This window comes from Panthera tigris, chromosome A2 (assembly GCF_018350195.1).
Source record: "Panthera tigris isolate Pti1 chromosome A2, P.tigris_Pti1_mat1.1, whole genome shotgun sequence".
Classification (NCBI taxonomy): domain Eukaryota; kingdom Metazoa; phylum Chordata; class Mammalia; order Carnivora; family Felidae; genus Panthera; species Panthera tigris.
Genome location: NC_056661.1, coordinates 32,759,780 through 32,781,019, shown reverse-complemented (window position 1 = coordinate 32,781,019; position 21,240 = coordinate 32,759,780). Strand labels below are relative to the sequence as shown.

Sequence of the window (21,240 nt, the reverse complement as noted above, 5' to 3'; positions counted from 1 at the left end):
GATAATGGACTGTCCTGATTATCCAAGTATTATGTTTAATGTGTAATACGAAAGTGACCAATATTCAAACATCAGAACATAAAATACATTCAACCATAAAATTTCGGAGAACAAAATTTAATCTTTATTTGATGCTGGATGATTTTGAAGGCATTTTGGACTTCTTTTACCATAGGCTCTTCAGTGCGGTCTCCATTATAATTATACTGGGAACATATAAAAATGCCTGTTATTATAATTTTATAGATGATAGAAGACTCCAATAGCTTTTACCAGGAGAAACTTAATGGAGTAAAACTGTTGAGTAGAATTACTGAATGATTTTGTTACCGAATCTATTGCAGTTCAGCCTTGAACAACACAGGATTGAACTGCAGTGGTCCACTTTTATGCAGATTTTTTCAATATACTAGAAAAATTTTTAGAGATCTTGGACAATTTGAACACCTTACAGATGATGTATAGCCTTGAAATACCAAAAACATTAAGAAAAGATTAAGTACTATTGTAAGAATACAGTATAAAATACTTATGCAAAATAAGTGCTTATCGACTATATTATTGGTAAGGTTTTCAGTCAACAGTAGACTATTTGTAGTTAAGTTTTGGGGAATTCACAAGTTATATACAGACTTTTTCACTGTGGAGAGTCAGTACCCGCAACCCCTGTGCTATTGAATGGTCAACTGTTATTTTTAATTCTTAGAATTCTTGTCATTGGTGTTAATGTTATTACCTTTGGAACAAGTATGTATTCATACCAAATACCATTAGGTTATCCATTTATCCTTTCAACTTAGGATTCATATATGCTTTTTCCAGTAGAAATTATATGTATGTCTGTATATACAGTGTGAATATATAACCAGATGTTACCACTCTGACATTTATCAGTCCCCACACCTTCATTTGCTGTTGCCATTTAACACAAATCTGCCTTGTGTTGTTGTTTATGTCGTGACACCAAGAAGAATAGTGTTTTTGGTCACAGTATTGTTCCTGTATTCAATTTCTGTTCTCTGGAGACCATATGCACATGGTCTGTAACAATATCACTTCATAGTTATTGTAAAATTTTTCATATACTCTGTTTTCTGACTCCAAAAAAGTAAGAAACTGGCTTGGGACTTTGATCTTTAGTATATAACTCCATTTGTTGTTTCTGTATATCTAGTTCAATTAGAAGCCTTCTACCTTGCCTTTGAGCTCCAGGCCAATATTTAAAAATGCTTGGTTGATAATGCTTTTTGTCTGAAAGAGATTTCAAATGCAGTCTGAATAAAACCCAACTAAGGATCTCTGCCCCCCAAAATCTGGTCCTCTGTAAGTGTTCTTTATCTCGGTTGAGGGTAAAATTCATGTATACCTGTGAGTCCCACTTGACCTACTACTTGACCTTGATTTCAACCCATCTACCCTCTGAATTTACTTTGCCTCTCAGGTATCTCTGGAATCCATGCACGATTTTCTTTGTTGCCTGTGGCATCCTAGTCCAGGTCACATGCCTCTGTCACCCACACTCTTGCCTACTCTCCTTACACTAGACCCAGAGCACTCTTTTAAAATGTCAGTGTGATTGTGTTATCTGTGACCACCCTCTCGAGCCCTGTTCAGTGGCTCTCTGTCTGTGCAATATTCAGCCCTCCCCACAGCTGGTTTCTAAGTTCTAAGTGCTTTGGCCTCTGGCTTTTCTCACCCTTGCTCCTGTCCACTCTGCCCTTCATGCCCACTAGCACTTTCTTAGAATACTCTTACATTTTACAGAGAGATACTGAATGCTTCCTATATGTCCATTGTGTCCTAGGAACTTCAGATGTATCAATGGACACAACCATCAAAATGCCCTGCTGTCATAGAGCTTAAATTTCAGTCATTCTTCACTTTAAGTCTTTTTGTTCCATCGGGCATATCCTTCAGGTTACAGGTCAGGGACTCTGTCTGTGACCTTGCCCCCAGATATGATTGGGTCATTCTGTGATGTGTGGTACTTTAGACACATTATCACAGGTTTTAGATATGGAAGTTTTATTTATGGAAGGTTGGGATTTGTCTCCTCCTCCAAAAGAATGTATGATTTGTCACTTTGCCCAATGACTGGCCCATGGTAGGTCTCTCAGTAAATACTCACTGGAGAAATGAATTGGATGCTAGCATCAAAACTTACTGTTGACAGCAGAATCACTTTTAAATCAAGAGTTCACAAGGTATATAGTACCATGTTGGGAACTAAAGTCAGCAATTGAGTCACCCATGCATCCATCCGTCCGTCCATCCATTTAGAAGTATTTAGTACCTACCATGTACCAAAACACTGTACTGGGCACTGAGCATTTCACAGTGGTGAAAATAAGTCTTCCTCCCTGTGTTGGTGGAGCATACAGTGGAGGAGACAGCCACCTGTTCTGTAGCTGGAGAGACTTTCTGCGTAAAATGGTTTGTTGTGTGCTGTCCCCTGCTCTCTTCTTGGTTACAGTGCAGTGTTTTACTCATAGCAGGAGGGGGTCAAGAATGGAGAAGATCCTGACCGGTTTTGCTTCCTGACTTACTGTGACCATTGTCACTGCAATATTTCTGGGCTGTTTGACTTCGAAATCTCATACCAAGTAAACAGTGCTTTCCCATCCTCGTTTCAGGGCGGCCTTCAAGCCTGCTTTCGTCATGTGCAGCATCCTGACATAACTCATCTCTAACTCCCCGCATTCTCAAATTGACCCCACCTTCCACTTTTCAGGCAGCATTATTACCTCTAAGCTCAGTAGTGCTTTAACTGTGAATATAATTGCCTCAGTGATGAGAGCATTACTGCAGGATTAGAAGGACTAATATTGGAAGGGGTAACAGCTTTGTTTGCCCGAAATGAGGTGTGTAATAAGTGACTTCCCACTTAAGAACATTGAAACCGCAAAGGTATTTGTCATCTTTTACAACCAATCAAACCGTTTCGACATGCAAGGAAATGAGCCATATAATTATGTTACCAATATCAGCTCTTACCATTTTGTGATTTACACTGAAGTCTCCGGTTTACTAGCTGAGCCAGTGAAATAGGCCACAATGCAGGTAAGGACAAAACCAAGTGACATGTTTGCTGCTGTTTTTCTGAGGGAAGTTTTCTTTCTTGGTGTTGGTGTCTGAATTTTTCTTTCTCTCTTTTCTGTCTCATTCCTGTTACTCCTTTGGAGAAGAAGGGGTCCACACCGAGGAGCTGGACAGTGAACTAGGTAAACCCTCCCAGCTGCATGACCTACCCTGCATGGTTTTGTCTCCAGTGAATTGCTTAATCCTTCCGTTTCCTTAGTCTGCCCTTCTTCAATTATGATTTTCATTCCAGCTTGCCCGTGAAAGGTCAATCTTACAACCCTCGAGTCTGACTCGCAGGCATCACGCAGAGTTGTAATAAGTTGTGTCTACAAAGAGAAAGTCTGAGTGAATTGAGACTGGAATGAGAGTCAGCACATTGGTCCTAGGAAGTCTTGCAACTTGAGGATTAGGAAAAGACTAAGGGATAGATGCTTGCCGTGTCCCTTGAACTCTCCTATAACCCTACACCAGCCTCGTTTCCTTCATTGTTTGCTGTGGGCGGTTATCTACAGGGGTCACGCAAAAAAAGCAAAGCAAAACAAAAATAAAAACCCACCAACTAATGAAGGGACTTTGTAGGAGTAATAGCAATACAGTAATTCTCATCATTAACCAAATAGTTAATAATAGTCTTAGTCTTGTGTTAGTAAGTCACCAGCCACTTGTTGGCTTTGTTACTGGAGTGAATGGCTGGAAAACCAGATGCTGAGCTTATATGTGACATATAAGCTTAGAGTGTGTGTATCAGTGTATAAACCAAGTCTTGACTTGTCTAGCTCTTGCAGTCTAGAAATAATTTACATTAGCAGATAATGCCAAACTTTTTTATCTTTGCTGTTGGAATATATTGAATTATATCCCATGCTGTTTTATGTTCAGCTTTGAACAATATTAAAGTTAGTTTGCCTTCTGTCTGATGCATCTACTGAAGGATAGGGTGGAAAGCACACGTTTCAGCTAAAGTGCACATAAAAGCCTTGGTTTATTGAACATTGGCCATCGTATATTTTTTAAATAGATGATTAACATCAGTATGAACAGAACTCTCCTTAGATTGCTGCATCAGCCTGAGATTTTTGAGATTGCCTTAGGAACTGAAAATGTAAATACTTAATAACAGCAGATTATTGTTTTCATTTGATTTTGTTTGTGTTTGTTATATAATAATCAATTGTGGTTGACTGGAGTTGTAATCCAATGGAATTTAGCTCTGTTTTTCTTCCTGTTTGGAACGTTGCTGTTGTAACTGATGGACATGCCAGCATTGGTCGATAACTACTGAATGGAACTTATCTTTCAAGACGTTTAATAAGTTGTCCTTGTTGTGACTGTGGTAGGAAGGGCTGGAGGCTCATCCTGTGTGATAGAACAATTTAAAACTTAACTTTATCAGAAAAAATTGATCGGTAATATGAAAGTAATTGAAGAAGACCGAACTAGGTTTTTGAGACACAGAATGAGTGCCTTAATCATTTGCTGAGCCACTTTAAATCACTCTTGCTGGTGATTGATATGTGTGAGTGACCCCTGCTGTTCATGGGTGCCAGGTGGAGATAACAGAATTGCGCACGGGGGCACAATCTTTTCTGCTTCCATGGAAGTTCGAATATTGACACTTTTAGGAAAGAAGTTTCTATACTTTTTCCCTTGTAACTATAATATTGTGGGAACTTGCCTATGCTGTTGAAGATTGAAAACATAAGTGTTAATGCCTGCATAGTATCATCTCTCATGGTCATAGGCATTATTTGGGAGATGGTTTGGTAACATGGTGGGACAGTCTGTGGGGGCAGATCAGACTGCCTGGCTTCTTATCCAAGCTCCCCTGTTTACTGGCTGTGTGGCCTTGGGCAAGCTACTCTACTCACCTTCTCTTAGCTTTGCTTTCCTTTTCTGTAAAGACAGGCTGAAGGAGGAGCTCCCATGGTGTTTGTAGGAAACCTAATGATAAGGTCTTAATATCTGTCCCTGTGATCAGCACATATTGTTAGGTTTACTAGTTTCATTATTTATTAACTAATTGTCACCTGTTGGACTTTTTAATCCTCCTATGGCATTTTTTTTTTTTACCTTTAGTACGGGTCAGGGGAGGAATGTATATACTGTAGAAATGACCCAAATATGTCTTTCTAGGTGGAGATAGGACTCTGGATTTTTGCCTGCACATATCCACTGTGTAAAGAGTAGTGTTAGTGGGTGTACGTACACACACACACACACACACACACACACACACACTTTTCTCTTGCATTCATTCCATATTCTGTTGACAAGCTCACTGCCCATTTTCTTAACAAGAGGGTCCTAATTTCAAATAGTAGCATCTCTCAGGTTTTCAGTGAACATTGGGATTCTACATGTTCAAGGCAAGGAAACCCTGTCTGTGATCTGCCTCTGAGAGGTAGGGGACGGTTGGCTTGGGTGTGGAACACAGATCACGTGATTATAGAGTTGTCATTTCTGATCTCTGTTGGGTGAGCTGGGTCAGTAGCTACATTATGCACTTCTGGTCTGCAGAATTTATCACAGCCTCTGCAGACAACTTCCCAGAATTGAAAAGTACTTGCAGAACCTCCTTTTGGAATTTTAGGGTATTTATGTGCTGAAACCAACTAGGAGAGGTAGAGACAAGGAAATGAGGTTCCTTCCCCACCCAGGCTAGGTCACAGTTTTGAAATCTGTCTGTGACTCTGAGCACGACTTTTCAATCTGTGTGTTGACAAATCTCTTGAAAAGAACTTAGAATGTTTGGCTGCTTCCTATTTGCTTCTGTGGTGACAATTAATACTGTATGAGATTTTTCAAGGCAGGGCTAGGAAACAAGCAGGCTGTATAAATCTGTTCTGTTCCTTTTCTGCTTTCCTAGAACATTGCCATTTGTTGAGCCTACGTGCCAGGTGCTGTGTGAAATGGTTTTTAGGCATCCTTGTTTAATCCGTAGTTGACCTTGAAGTAAATCCCAGTGAAAGATGTGGTTCTAAGACATTAAGTAACTAGCCCAGTGCCAGATCTATGAAGGGGTAGAGATAAGGTTCAGCCCCCCACCTGGGCAAGCCCAAAGGGTCTTAGCTGCTTAAAGTACCTGTGACAGGTTGTATATTCTGGTTTGATGTCCAACAGTTTTGAGACATAGGGGCTGACTCTTCGGGCAACATCAGAGTGTTTAGTAAAAAAAAAAAAATGGAATGTCATTATTTTGGGGGCTTTGGCATTTTCTGCCATTCTTAGTTTTTTAGATACAAAAGACAAATTTGAGGACAAACATCTTCCTTTTTTAAATCGATGACCCATTTCTATTTTAAGCATTAGGAAACTAATTCCTATTATTAAGTTAATTACCACATTGGAAGTGAGAAATCTATCTTTTCAACTGAAAATGAGCTTTTAGCTTAGAAAACTAGAAAATTTCTGGAATTTGCTAATCTGTTCCAGGAGATGTGTTTAAATTTACAAATGTCCAGGAATATCACTTGATCTGCCACATTTCTCACCTCTAGAGTATAAGTTGTTGACAACAGGACAAAGGTCAGAGGTGGCTTTTTTTTTTTCGTACCCTCTTTAGACCTCTATCAGAGCACGAACAGTATGGTGTTTGAATTATCTGCATAATTGTGCACTTATAATTACATATGTGTCCCTGGTGCCTACCACACCCTCGAGCAGAAGTGGACACTCTCCACATGTTTGACAAATTAATAACTGAATGAGTTAACATACAGCATACTGTTAGTTCCAATGTACATTACAGTGATTCAGTAATTCTATACATTACGCAGTGCTCATCCTGATAAGTGTACCAACGAGTTAAATTCTTAGTATTTCCCATTTTATCTGAAGATAATCAGGCCGAATATTCAAGGGTGCAAATTCCGAAAAGGATTTGGTTCAGTGAAACATCAAATTTCACACTTACCCCCTCCTCTGCCCCCATTCCAGAGCAAACATGAGGCTGTGCCCCAATCTGCATTTTTTTTAATCTTCGATTTCTCAACTCCTTGGAAAGATTTTCCTCGTTCATTTTCATTTAAATGGTAATTTCCAGCTTTGTAAGGGGAAACCATTTCCCAGGCATTTGATTTGCATCAGTTCGTAAGACTGGGCGTATAAAAATGCCAAGTTGCATCAACATCTGCAAATTGGACCTGTCTTGCATTTTAGTAGCTTGTGTCTCCTGGAATTCAACGACTTCTTCAAAACCTGCTAAGCGTTTAAAAAAATTTTTTGAGAAGAAAAAGGGGGAAAACCTGTCTCTTTGTTTGCAAATAGATAACATGTGGAGCAAAACCCATGAAATTAATGTCTCTTGATATGCAGCCAGATCTTAGCAAAACATAAACTTTGAGTAATTAGCGTGTGTGTTCGGGTGCACGCGTGTGACTCTGTTTCAGCGCAGGACTGTTGATGGCACATGTCAGCCCTATGCCTGGATGAAAGAATCCTTCTTTGAGAAGAGTGGTGACCACGTGATTCCTCGAATTAAAAAAAGAAAAAGAATTTAGTGTTTCCAAATAGGTGACGTTCCAAGCGTTTATAATATTCCATTCAAGTTGGTCTTCATAGCTGACTTCCAGGAATAATGATTCACGTTGGAGCGTGGTGTTACCCAAGCTTGCCTTAACTGTGTGTGTGTGTGAGAGTGGCTTTGAAATGAAGTTGAGTAATTGCTGCTCTGCTTGAAAGAATTGTTTAATGACACAAAACACAACCTGGTTACTTCTTTCACCAAGTCTAATTATCTGGTGCAATGGGGCTTTTTCACAGTAGATTCTTGTTGTGGCAGAACTCACTACTAGGAAGCTAATAAAGTTCCAGCTTTTGATATGAAACCTTACGGAGAGAAGTCCAGTAGAGCACAGTTGAGTTTTCAGAAAGGCACGTAAATCTGCCAGGGCCATTTTACAGCACCACAATAAAGGAATAAAATCTTCTCCCTCAAGTAGTGTGTTCTCAGAGGGCAGGACCTGTGTTTCTGCTTTCGTAGGCGAAAGGCCTGTCTGAACGCAGCAGTTGAATGATAGATGCAGGCAATTAGAAAGCCCAACTCCACGTGGGCATTTTTACTTACTCAGTAGCATTTTAATTAGGAACAAGGAGGAAATAAGATGCAAATTTTATTTTATTCCAGGGAGAGCAAAAGCAGCTCTATTATATTGAAAATGAAAAGAAACGTTAATTTTCGTCCATTTTTGTTTGTGTGGTAAGGTAGTCTGGAAATAAAATGGGAAAATTATAAATATTTAAGATACAAACTAGGCATTCAAGGCAAATTTTAACCATATCTCCATTAAAATCTAATTTAATAGTTGATTTAGAACAAAAGCATCTGGGACTACATTTTATTAACTTATTAACTTGTAGTAGCTTGTGCAAAATATCAGTAAAGAATTGTTCCTCATGTAGAAAAATACACTGATAGGTACATATAATGCTCGCTTTTTGTTGTTGTTAGAATGCACAGTTTTAACTGGATTTAAGGCACTTTTAAGAGTCTCTCTCTTTTCCCCCTCACTTAGTTGTTAAGAATCCTTGGGTTCTTCAAGAATATGGTCTTCTTGTTCTAAATCTTCTTTTATTTTTCAGAACTACCTGCTGGTTGGGAAAAGATTGAAGACCCTGTCTATGGTATCTACTATGTAGAGTAAGTGGCTGTTAACCCGTATTTTGGTTTGTACTCCTCTATAATAATTATGTACGTTTATGCTGAACAGAGTTGGCCATCATTATAAGGTACAAACTGTTAGCAACAACAACATAATTTGTAATGAAAATATGTATGCATATTTTAATGAATGAGAAAATATTCAGTGAATCTGAAGACAGTAAATGCTAAAAGGACAGGATCAATTCCTTTTGTTTACCAGTATTTTACCGGGACCCAACACAGGCCTGGCATATGCCCCCTTCTTGATAAGTATTAGTTGAGTGAATGAATGAATGAATGAATGAGAAAAGCTAAGACTCACTGGAGCAGGTGAGTAGGGGTTATCTTCTGGAGGAGAATATGTTTGCCTACTTTTTGCCCTGCTCAGGCCTGAACTTTTCAGTAATTACTTATTTATTCATGCAGACTTTCCAGAAGGGTTAGACATGTCTTAGTAATGTATGAAATGTCACCAGAATTGAGAAGATAATTGAGAACTGGCCCAAGCTGTAAGACTTTGTATGCTTCTTTGCCTCTCCTCTGCCTGAGGACCATAGACATAGCTCCTATTTTCCATCTTTAAGACTCTCAAACCCTCCTCATGTCCTGTGTGGTATATATCTTGTTCTGGCATTGGGCACATACTCCGTCTTGTTAGGATAATCCTGAAAGAAAAGAAACCCAAGAGATGAAACATTGAAGCACATGTGCTATGTATCATTTCCTGAGAAAGTGGAGAAATCACTGATAAAAGAGGCTTCGAGAGAAACAAATGACATAGAAATATTCCATCGTCGTAATCCCGCCTGGTGCCCTAAAGACAGCTGGCAAGCTTTCTGTCTCTCGTGCTCCTGGCAATGAAAATTCATCTGTATAATGGCCTGGTGATAAGAGTATATGATACAAATTGTCAGATTGTAAAATGCTCCGCATCTTATCATAAAAAAGTATGAGTTCAATATAGCAAGTGTCATTGGCCAGTCCTCACATGGCCAACTCTATGTAACAAAGGATTTGGTGATTTGGGCCATTAGAAGGGCATTGTTGTTTCTCTGACCCTCACAAAATAAAGCTCCTCTGTGTGCCCTGCGGATCATCTAAAGGTGGTTAGTCTATCCACCCTGTTTGACCAGCCCGCCTTTAAGAAATATTTTGAGTTCTGAATACTGTAATTACATAATAGGTCCGTTCCCAAACTTCTAATCAAGTATGATTTTCGATAAAACAAAACAAAACAAAAACAAAACACTAAGTGTATGTATGCTTGTGTGTACGTATATTTGTGTAAAATATGTGTATATACACTAAGGCCATGGCAAAAAAAACCCATGCATGTACATGTATGTATGTATTTTTGTTCCATGGCCTTATTAGTTTTGGAACCGTCTGGCGTATCTAGGTCTTTGTCACTTTGAACGCATCACATTTGCTTAGGTTAGCTGCATTTGGAGTTTTTTTGCCTGAGGCTCATACTTTTAATCCTGATTCCGTGTCCACTGATGAAAATAGTTGGCAGATGTTGGGAGAGCCCTTCTTTTAACTTTGAGTGCTGAGGCTTCTCTGAACTGTCATAGGAAGCCACAAGCAGTTCTGGCATTGCATGTTATAGACTGCGTCCTGTCTGTACTTTAATCTCATTTTTAATAATTCCACAATCCACTTTTCCTTGAATTGAAGCACCTCCCTGAGTCAGGTGCTTCCTTGGACATTTGGAAGAGTCAGTGGTTAAAATCCTGCGATTTGAAAGCAGACAGACCTGAGCTTCCTTGCCTCTTTACTGTTTACTAGCCACGTTCTGTTAGGTGAGTTAGTAATTGCTCAGAAATTTACTTTCCCTCTCCATTCAATGTGAATATCAGTAGGACCTGCCTCTTATCATTTATTGAAGATTTTAAAATAAAATGCGGGAAAAGCTGATAGCCTCTATAAGCAGTCACTATATGGAAAGCATTCATTTCTTTTTCCTCTTCCTCATTGCCCGTTTTGACATGTGCTGGGCAGCATCTGAGACCACCTGCTTTGCTCAGTGCTAAGCAAGGGACTTGGCAGACTGGCATTTTGCTTGTGGGATGAACTGTTTTCTAACCAAATATTGTCTGCCTCCTGCTCCAGCCACATCAACAGGAAGACACAATATGAGAACCCGGTTCTAGAAGCCAAACGGAAGAAGCAGCTGGAGCAGCCGCAGCCGCAGCCGCAGCCGCAGCCGCAGCCAGAAGGTTGGCTTTCCCTTGATGTGTTGGGCAGAGGAGCTTGGGGCAAAGCCTGGGCGCTGACACCCCCGTGTGGTCAGAACTGGCCTTGATGTTCCTGTCCTTCTGCCGTGCCGTGGACTTGGTGTCCTGCGGGGGCGGGGGGGAGATGACAGTGCTTCTCTTCCACCCGGAACCCAGACAGCTCGAGTGGGGGCCCTAGCCCACGGCCCCCCGATCTCCACTTTAATTTAGAAAGAAGCTGTCATCGTACTGGAGAACTTGCTGTTGCCCCAGCATGTTTACATACCAGCTGGTGTCTAAATTCATACTGCTTTCAGCCCTTAGGAGGAGTTACTATCTAATTATAGGCACATGACATGTAAGAATCAGAAAAAGCTGGTAATTTTTAATGCTTTTCCAAAACTATAAGTTAATTCATGATCTTTATAAAAATATGGACAGTTCAAGAATGGAGAATATTAAATTCTCCCCTGCTTGCTCCTGTCTCATTCTCAATGATAGACACTGTGCTGAAATTTTAAGTTTGTTTGTTTTGAGAGAGCCTGAGACAGCACAAGTCGGGGAATGACAGCTAGAGAGGGAGAGAGAGAGAGAGAGAGAGAGAGAGAGAGAGAGAGAGAGAGAGAGAATCCCAAGCAGGCTCTGTGATGCCAGCACAGAGCCCATTGTAGGGCTTGTACCCACAAAGCCATGAGATCATGACCTGAGCTGAAACCAAGAGTCGGATGCTTAACTGACTGAGCCACCCAGGTGCCCCTGTACATAGATGCATATTTTAATAAAAATCGGATTGTAACTTATAGGGGTGTGTGTGTGTGTGTGTGTGTGTGTGTGTGTGTGTGTGTGTATAACTTATATGTATATATATATAAGTTATATATATGCATATATATGTATATGTATTAGTTTTGGGACCTGATGATCTCATTTAAATGTATTTCTTGCACATATTTCAAAGCTGGTTAATAAAGATTTGCCCTGTAATTTTTAAGGGCTGCATAATTTTCCATTTTATGAACTTACTTCATTCAGTTTTTTATTAATACATCTGTTCATTAATAGCCATCTAGTTATTTGTAGGGTTTTTTCGTTTTTCATTGCACCCTTTTAAAATGATATACTCAGGGGCACCTGGGTGGCTCAGTTGGTTAAGTGTTCAACTCTTGGTTTCATCTCAGGTCATGACCTCACACTTTTGTGAGTTTGAGCCCCACGTCGGGCTCTGTGCTGGCAGTGAGGAGTATGCTTGGGATTCTCCCTTTCTCTCTGCTTCTCCCCCACTTGTGCCCTCTCTGGCTCTCTTGCAATAAATAAACTTAAAAAAATAAAATGAAATGACTGCTCAATACCCTCTCAATGTAATATGCAAATATCAAATATATGAAGATCAAATATGACACTTTTATTATAATATTCAACATAGTAAATATAGGTCATAGGGGGAAAGTTGGCAGATTTTTCTGTGAATGGCCAGCTAGAGGACATTTTAGCCTTTGCCATTCATCCGGTCTCTATCACAACTGTTCATCTCAGCCCTTGAAGTATGAAAAGACCCGTACACAATGTGTAAATGAATAGATGTGACTGTGTTCCAATAAAACGTCATGTATGAAGATGGATATTTGAACTTGATGTAATTTTCATGTGTTACAAAGTATTTCTCATTTTAATTTTTTCAACCATGTAAAGATGGAAAAACCATCCTTGGCTTGAAAGTTGTATCAAAATGGACAGTAGGGTCCCTTTGGCTTATAAGCCACAGGTGGCCAAACACTGCCATAGATTGTATTTTACTGTCTTTTGTTTCTGTTTTTGTTTTTTTAAGTAAGCTCTACGTCCAACATGGGCCTAGAACTTGTGATTCCGAGGTCAAGAGTCTCATGCTCTATGAGCTAGCCATCCAGGCACCACTACACTGTATTTTAGATAGAGTGTGTGTGTGTGTGTGTGTGTGTGTGTCTGTGTGTCTGTGTGTTCGTGTGTATGCACCTATCAAAAAGTTCTCCTTTCTACCTTCATCTCTTTTCTAGTTAAAAAAAAAGTGTTTTTAAATATTTTTCTCAACTGGTGAAACTTTGTAGTGCGAGAAAGTGCTGTTTGAAGGCTGGGGTATACGGTTGAATATATTAGCTGGAAGGTGACTGTGTAAATCTCAAGGGTCACTCACAGCGCGTTGTTTCTGGGCCTCCAAGGTGAGGAGGACTACAGTCAGGACGCAGGCATGTTGGTAATGAGTCCCGTTCGGGTTTGGGAGATGGGAGAGGATAGCACTTCAGCAAACTGCTGAAATCACCTTTATTGTCATCCAAGACGACCAGACCTCAGCAGCTCAGCTCATGTCTCAAGTGTGTTAGAGACGGTTTTCCCTCATCGGGCTGGTGGCGTCAGTTGATTGTATATCTTTCCTGATATTTTTTGCTTGGTCTCTCTTTGGACCCTCCGGTCACAGAGAACTGAAGTTTTTATTGTTCATATCACAATATGATATGAGCTTTCCTCAAAACTCTGATGGGAGAGGGACACACAGAGACACACACACACACACACACACACACAGAGGGAGAGAGAAAGAGAGAGAGAGAGAATCTTATCCTTAACAAAGAGTGGGGTCCGATACCAGTTTGTTTTCCATCTAAGCTCTCTGTGTCTAGTTTCATTAGTTTGGATAGTTGGATGCTTAAGAAGGTGAATCTTCTTTTAAGAGAATGTTAATGTGACTCCCATTTGAAGGAAACACAATGTACTCTTTCTTTTCCTCACAGAATGGACGGAACATCACCCATCTCTTGTGCCTCCTGTTACTCCAAACCACCCCCCGAGCAATCCGGAGCCAGCCAGGGAAGCTCCACTTCAGGGTAAAGCGTCTTTATGATGATGAAGCGTTTAGATCAAAAATTTAATTTTTTAAAGGAAGTTTAAAAAGTAGAATCTCACAATTGCCAATTCATTCCTTTGATGGTGAAAACGGTGATGTTAGAAATTCTAAACACACTGTTAATCAAACTTGCCAAGAAAACTAGAACTTTGTGTGTGTGTAAATTTGCTCAGCTAATTGCAGTGCTCTGAAAATAATGACCACTTGCCATTAGGGTTTCTCAGCCTCAGCACCTTTGACGCTTAGGGCCAAATAATTCTTTGTTGTGCGTGGGGCCTGTCCTGTGCATTGGACCAAGTTTAGGGGCGTCCATGGTCTCTACCCTCTTGTGACAACTAAAAATGCCCCAGTCGTTGCCAGATGCCCCTGGGGAGAAATCCCAGGGTTGTAAATCACTGATTTCGAGACTACAGAAATTTATTATTGGTATTTAGTAAGATAACTTGAAGAGTCAGCTTGAGGATATTCCAAGATTCACGTCAACATATTTGCTTTTGACTAAGATTTTCTTGTAAATGTGAAACCATTTGATATTATTATATACTAAATGTGAATCTCCTATTCTTGCTGTAGTTTGGCATTTACACATATTTTACAATGTTTCGTTGGGTCTCACTTATTTATGCTCACAGATAGTAGGAGCCCCTAGAGACGTTCATTTTTAAAAATTGGTATCTCCAGAATCTTACTCCTTTCAGGCCTGATTGCTCTTAAATGATAGAGAAGAATTGGGTTTTTTGTTTGTTTTTGTTTTTTAAATTTCTTTAAATAAGAAAAATAGAACAGGCACTATATTTGATAGAGTTGGGGAATGTTTGTGGTACAGACCCATTAAAAAGACTAAGGTTTGTCTTCGTTCTCTGTACATTTTTAAAGAGGTATCGTTGCGTTAGATTTAAAAAGACAAGTAGAAAAACTCTTTTCTCTGATTTTCGTTCCTCCATTATAATTTTCATGAGAAAGAAGTTGCTTCCCTGGAAAGCTGATAGCATCATGAGATTGGTAATAATACCAGTTTATGTAAAATAATTTCTCCTGGCGTGGGTGTACATTTTTATGGTCCTAATGGTTTTAATAAAGATAGAACATAGCAGATAATAACACTAATATCAATGCGATTGTGGCTTCCTCTGTATTTTTTAAATAGAAAATTCCTTCTGCAACCTCATGTGGCCTTATTTCCCTGCCTGCTGGTTAAGTGTCCTGTTCTAGCATCCTGCTAGGACTCTCAGGAAGAATGTGTAGCTACCTTGGTTAGACTGGTATTGGTGTTGCTTTGCTAAGTTCACTGCCCAACGAAACTTTCCTCTGATCAAGGGTACACTTCTAATTCCAGCAGATGGTAACGTTGAAGAGAGTTGCTCTTAGGAAAATTCTCCAATTCCAGTTGAGGCTTCGAGAGAGATTTCTGCAGCCATCCCTCCACTGCACCCACCCCACCACCACTGCTTTCAAAATTACAACTCACCTTTAGTGGGCTGTTTTTATTTACCGGGTACCTCCCTACATACCTTCTGTCTGCTATGGTTTTTCCTTACGAGTATCATGAATAAGGAGGTTGGTACTGTCATTACCTCCATTTGCACCTGTAACACTTAGGCAGAGAGAGCATTGGTGACTTGGCCCACGCCACACAGCCAGTAAGTACTAGAGCACTCGATTTGAATCCTAAGTGTCATTAGGAACAGTTAAATTTCTGGCTAAAACCTTTTTTGTTCATTTGTTTCTTGTCTTGTATGTGCGGGGACACCACTGTGTAGTCTAAATGTGGCCAACCAATACAGATGCCAATGGCTACGTGTTGACATTTAAATTGATTACAATTAAAAAACAATAAAGAGGTACCGGGTGGCTCAGTCATTTGGGTGCATGACTTCGGCTCAGGTGATGAACTCATGATTTGTGGGTTTGAGCCCCGTGTCAGGCTCTGTGCTGACAGCTCAGAGCCTTTAGCCTGCTTCACATTCTGTGTCTCCCTTTCTCTCTGCCCGTCCCCCACTAATGCTCTGTCTCTCTCTGTCTCTCAGAAGTGAATAAACGTTAAAAAAAATTTTTTAAGTAAATAAAATAAAAATTTAGTCCCTCAGTTCCCCTAGCTGCATATCAAGGGCTCAAGAGCTATGTGTGATTAGTGACTGCCATATTGGACAGTGCAGATATAAAGCATTGTCTTGTCATAGAAATTGCTATTGGACATCACTGGCCTAGGGTGTTCAGACACATGCTAAAAAATTGTGCCAACCTGTCAGAAAAGCAAACTCCTTAGGGCTATTGAAGAGCAGAATTTGGGGACAAGACTCCAAAGATCCTGATTAAATAGGTCTAGCATAAGCCCTAGACAGGAGTACCTTTATTTATTTATTTATTTATTTATTTATTTTTAATTTATGTATTTATTTTGAGAGAGAGAGAGAGAGAGAGAGAGAGAGAACATAAGCAGGGAAAGGACAGAGAGAGGGAGAGACAGAATCCCAAGCAGGCTCCGTGCTGTCAGCACAGAAAACCCCAACATGGGGCTTGAACTCACAAACTGTGAGGTCACGACCTGAGCCAAGATCAAGAGTTGGGAGCTTAACCAACTGAGCCACTCAGGCAACTCTAAAATGAGTACCTTTAAAAAAAAAAAAAAAAGAGCTACCCAGGTGATTCTCATACATAACAAGATCGTGCAGCTGTATAAGTCAGCAGACTAGGATCTCTTGGAAAATTACATTTACCACAGGGCTGCAGCAGAGAGCTCCAGTCCCACTGCTTGTGGGTAGAAAGTGCTTCTTTTCCAAAGCTATGTTAGCTCATGACCCAACCATTCATAAAACATAATCAAATGTCCATGAATGTGAAGCCCTGTGATCTTCCCTAGTTAAGCGCTAAAAAAAGGAAGTCATCGGTGTAATTTCAAAGCTCTGTTCCTGTCTCCATTAAGTTGAAAACATTCTAAGTTCAAAATATGCTAATGGCTTTTTAAAAAATTCATTCAGTTAAACTGCCAGGCACATTTTCACATTTTCTAACTTTGCCTATAATGAGGGTGAGAAGCTTAAACACCCAACCACGTCTTCCCACCTTCTCAAAGACACGTTGAATCTCATTTCTTTGTGCTGTTGTTCAGTGATTCGTTTATTCAGCACAAACTTTTGGAGCACATGAAGTGAAGGGGTGGGAGAGAATCAGACAAATCACCAAACCTATACATATCTAAGACGCATACTTTGTTGGATGGTGATAAATACTAGGGACAGAAAACAAGCAGGAAAGGGGGATTGGCAATGGTGGAGGAGGTGTTACAGTTTTTAAGAAGATGACCAGACAGAGCCTCACTGAGAAGGTGACGGCCACTGCTGTCTCTGCATAACCGAAATGTGTTTCCTTTCACGCCATCCCAACTCCCTAGCTGCCTCTGCCTTAAGGATGTAGGCTATTCGCACACACCCCTGGCCTCGGTTTTCCATCTGATAATTGCCATGGCAGCTGTCTCCCCACAAGCCCCAAGTGCACTTGAAACCACCTTTCTGATGCTGTGGCGGACGACTGTGCATGGCGAATGCTTCAGCCTTGCCTTTCGTTAGCCGCCGTGACGAGTCTGTAGTTGATGAAGCTTCCAACCAGCCTTGCAAAGGGGGAGCTTCATGAGCAGGACGATGACTCTAGTAATTTAAAAGAGTCCTTTTTAAGAGCCGGGAACTTTTGAAATATGCAATTAAAAATTGTATGTGTGCCCAGAGACTTTTTGAAAAAGGCCTTTTAGCTATAGCTAACCAAAAATAACTTCCTTTCTGGGTGCCACACTTGGGTGTAGGGGTCTATGGAGACTTCTTCTCCTGGGTGTTTTGTTTTTGTTTTGATAACACTTTGGATAGAAGATGAGGAAGCTGTGGCAAGCAGGAGAGAAGGGAATATGAATTATAATTAGGAGAGGGTTTTTTTTTTGTTTGTAAGATTTTGTTTTTAAGTAATCTCTACACCTAACGTGGGGCACGAACTTATAACCCCGACATCAAGAGTCGCACGCTCTACTGAGCTCTATTAGGAGCCCCTAATCAGGAGAGTTTAAAAAGTCTAAACCTGAAATGCTGTCTACTGTTTGGGATAACTAGAGAAATTCTGGGAAGTTTCTCAATTGTGGAGAAATTCCTAACAATACTGACTTTAAAATTTTTGGTTTGTGTACAAACTGTTATTGTGAATATTATCAAGAAAACAAGAAAACCATAGGGAGCATGTTTGGTAGTTCTTTAGCTATATAGCTGTTAATTTATTTTATTTCAGTTTTTTTTTAAATTTATGTATTTATTTTGAGAGAGGTCATGGGGGAGAGGCAGAGAGAGAGGGAGAGAGAGAATCCCAAGCAGGCTCCACACTGTCAGTGCAGAGCCCAGCATGGGGCTTGATCCCGCTAAATGTGAGATTGTGACCTGAGCTGAAATAAGTGCCCCTATTAATTGATTTTAAACAGGACAACTGAATTTGGAGCAGTTTGGCTTTTGTTAGTAACTATTTCGTTTAGATGTTTTGTATTTTAAGAAAATCTTCTAAGCCACACGTCCTAAACTTTTTTAAACAATAAATTTTATTAGGAGGCATGTCCAGGCTATTTTACAAATTGTTAAAAGACAAAAACATACAGGAAAAATGACACATTTGAAACTCAATTCAAGGTGAAGTTATGACTCTTCTAATTTTGAAAGTAGCAAATTACATTTTTATCATTATTCTTTGGGACCGTATGTTTCCTGGCATCCTCTATATATTTTCAGAATGTGTTTTCTGTTTGATTAGAAACTAAAGTTTTCACTGAATTGGTTTCACAAGTAGAAGCCAAGCCTGAGGCAATACGTTGGAAGTTGTATTGCAAATTAGAAACCGTAACAACACAGAGAACACAAAACACAGACCCATTTTATCTTCTGTGAAGGACCTCATGGCAGCTCAATTGCCGTGAAACTACATGAACTGAAACCAAGAAGTGTTTCAGATGATGCTCATTTTTCTCTTGTATTTTCTTTGAGAACTTCATGCTGACATACTGTAGGTACCATATCCCCCTTCTTAAACAGAGGGGCCTGGAAACACCACCTTATTACTGCAGTCAAGAGAGGAATTTCCTAAGACCCCTCAGGCACAGGAGCTTGGAGAGCCATCCATAAGTTGTGTCGTTTCTTATTTAATTCACCTTTTCATGCATAGTGACGTTCCTTATACTTTTCTTATTTTCATCCAGGCAAACCCTTTTTTACACGAAACCCTTCTGAGTTGAAAGGCAAGTTTATTCACACGAAGCTGCGGAAAAGCAGTCGTGGCTTTGGCTTCACAGTTGTTGGAGGTGATGAACCTGATGAGTTTCTGCAGATCAAGAGCTTGGTCCTGGATGGTCCTGCGGCATTGGATGGCAAGATGGAAACAGGTAGAGGCACCACAGGCCCCTAGCATTCCCTGTGTGGTGTGACTGCCACCTGGCACCTGAACTGGGGCCAACGACATCATGATTTCGTGACTTTATAAATGTTTTTTATTTTTGTATTTTTTTAAGTTTATTTGTTTATTTTGAGAGAAAGAGAGAGAGAGAGAGAGAGAGAGAGAGAGAGAGAGCCCACGAGCTGGGGAGGGCCATGGAGAGGGAGAGGGAATCCCAAGCAAGCTCTGGCACTGTGAGCACAGAGCCTGATACAGGGCTTGATCCCATGGACCATGAGATCATGACCTGAACTGAAACCAAGAGATGCTTAACTGACTGAGCCACCCAAGTGGCCCCAGTAAATGTTTTTTTTTAAAACACTGTAAGTAAGCAAGATTCCTCACTACATAAATGCATTCCCTGGTATAGATGCAAACCTTTGAAGCCATTTTAACTTTGGGGTACTGTTAGGGTGCTATTAAATACAGTAAGGTGGTAATTTACTAAAAATTTAGATCTGTATGAATAGAAGAAGTCTAAACTTGGATTTCTGCAATGAGAATTTTTTTTAGAAGAAATCCCACTGTTCTTTCAATGATATTATATTCTCATTAGCAGGGCAGACAGGGGATGCTGAAAGAATGCCTTGTTAGCAGTTACAATAAGTAATAGAAGCATTTCCCTTTGTGCCCTATGATACCACCCCCAAATCCAGTTTCCGTTCAGCTTCCTTTTTGGTAGAATTTCATAGTATAATGTTGATAAAACTTGTTTTGGCTACTTTCTTTTTAACCCCCAAACTCTTACCTTTTGCAGGAGATGTCATTGTCAGCGTGAATGACACCTGTGTTTTGGGACACACACATGCGCAAGTTGTGAAAATCTTCCAGTCCATTCCCATTGGTGCCAGCGTGGACCTTGAACTCTGCCGAGGTTACCCGTTGCCTTTTGACCCAGATGACCCCAATACAAGTTTAGTGACTTCGGTAGCCATTTTGGATAAAGAACCAATTATTGTGAATGGGCAAGAGACCTATGATTCGCCGGCTAGTCACAGCAGTAAAACAGGCAAAGTCAATGGCATGAAGGATGCCAGGCCAAGCAGCCCTGCTGATGTGGCTTCAAACGGTTCCCATGGTTACCCCAATGACACTGTCTCTTTGGCTTCCTCCATAGCCACTCAGCCAGAGCTCATAACTGTTCATATAGTCAAAGGCCCAATGGGCTTTGGTTTTACTATCGCGGACAGTCCTGGTGGCGGTGGCCAAAGAGTGAAACAGATCGTGGACAGTCCAAGGTGCCGCGGCCTGAAAGAAGGGGATCTTATAGTGGAAGTTAATAAGAAGAACGTGCAGGCTCTGACCCATAATCAAGTTGTGGATATGCTGATTGAATGTCCAAAGGGAAGTGAAGTCACACTGTTGGTGCAACGAGGAGGTATGTAGGTTTCTTTTGTTCTATGATTTTTTTTTTCTCTTAACCCAGAATCCATTGTTTCACTTACTAGTCTCCAGGTGGCTTTGGGGGCTTTTTAAATGTCTAGTCTTTAAGATCATTTTTATTTACCCGTTTGGAAGCGTATTCAAACTGCCTTCTGTTTTTTCCAAATGGTAGCCTCTATAGAATAAAGGTTGTGTTTATATATTATGTTATACCTGTGTAGCCAAAATGATACTTTGAAATGTAATTTGCATTGTGCTTTTAAAAAAACATTAATATTTTAGAATCTCTATCCTTCAAGTGTCCTGAACCTGGCCTGCACAGCCTGCATGCAAAACGTGGCTCTCGCTCACTGTTCCAACCTCATTTCACACTCCTCTCCCCTTGTCACTATAGTCTAGCCACCTGGCTTCTTTGCGGAAGAGGCTCTAGTACTACAAGCCTTTGCTGTCTCAGGGCCTTTGCACTTCCTGTTCCCACTGCTTGGAAAGCTCTTGCCCCAGCTATTCACTTGGCTAGCTCAGTCTCACTCAAGTCTCCTCCTAGACGAATGTTTCTCAGGTTACTTTTTTAAAGTAGCTTCTCAGTTCCTTGT

General features: G+C 40.4%; 1 protein-coding gene across 9 annotated transcripts in view; it reads left to right on the top strand.

Annotated features, from left to right (window-relative positions):
* Positions 1–21,240, top strand: part of MAGI1 (membrane associated guanylate kinase, WW and PDZ domain containing 1) — a 629,340-nt gene that overhangs the window by 533,830 nt on the left and 74,270 nt on the right. For 5 of the 9 annotated variants that reach the window (XM_042979368.1, XM_042979367.1, XM_042979365.1 and 2 more), the window contains exons 7-12: positions 3,183–3,221; positions 8,662–8,719; positions 10,835–10,941; positions 13,701–13,793; positions 19,032–19,214; positions 20,022–20,642. In XM_042979368.1, the coding sequence (XP_042835302.1) occupies positions 3,183–3,221; positions 8,662–8,719; positions 10,835–10,941; positions 13,701–13,793; positions 19,032–19,214; positions 20,022–20,642 (1,101 nt within the window). The remainder of the gene's footprint in view (positions 1–3,182; positions 3,222–8,661; positions 8,720–10,834; positions 10,942–13,700; positions 13,794–19,031; positions 19,215–20,021; positions 20,643–21,240) is intronic. The other 4 variants (XM_042979370.1, XM_042979366.1, XM_042979371.1 and 1 more) reach the window with 1 other exon arrangement.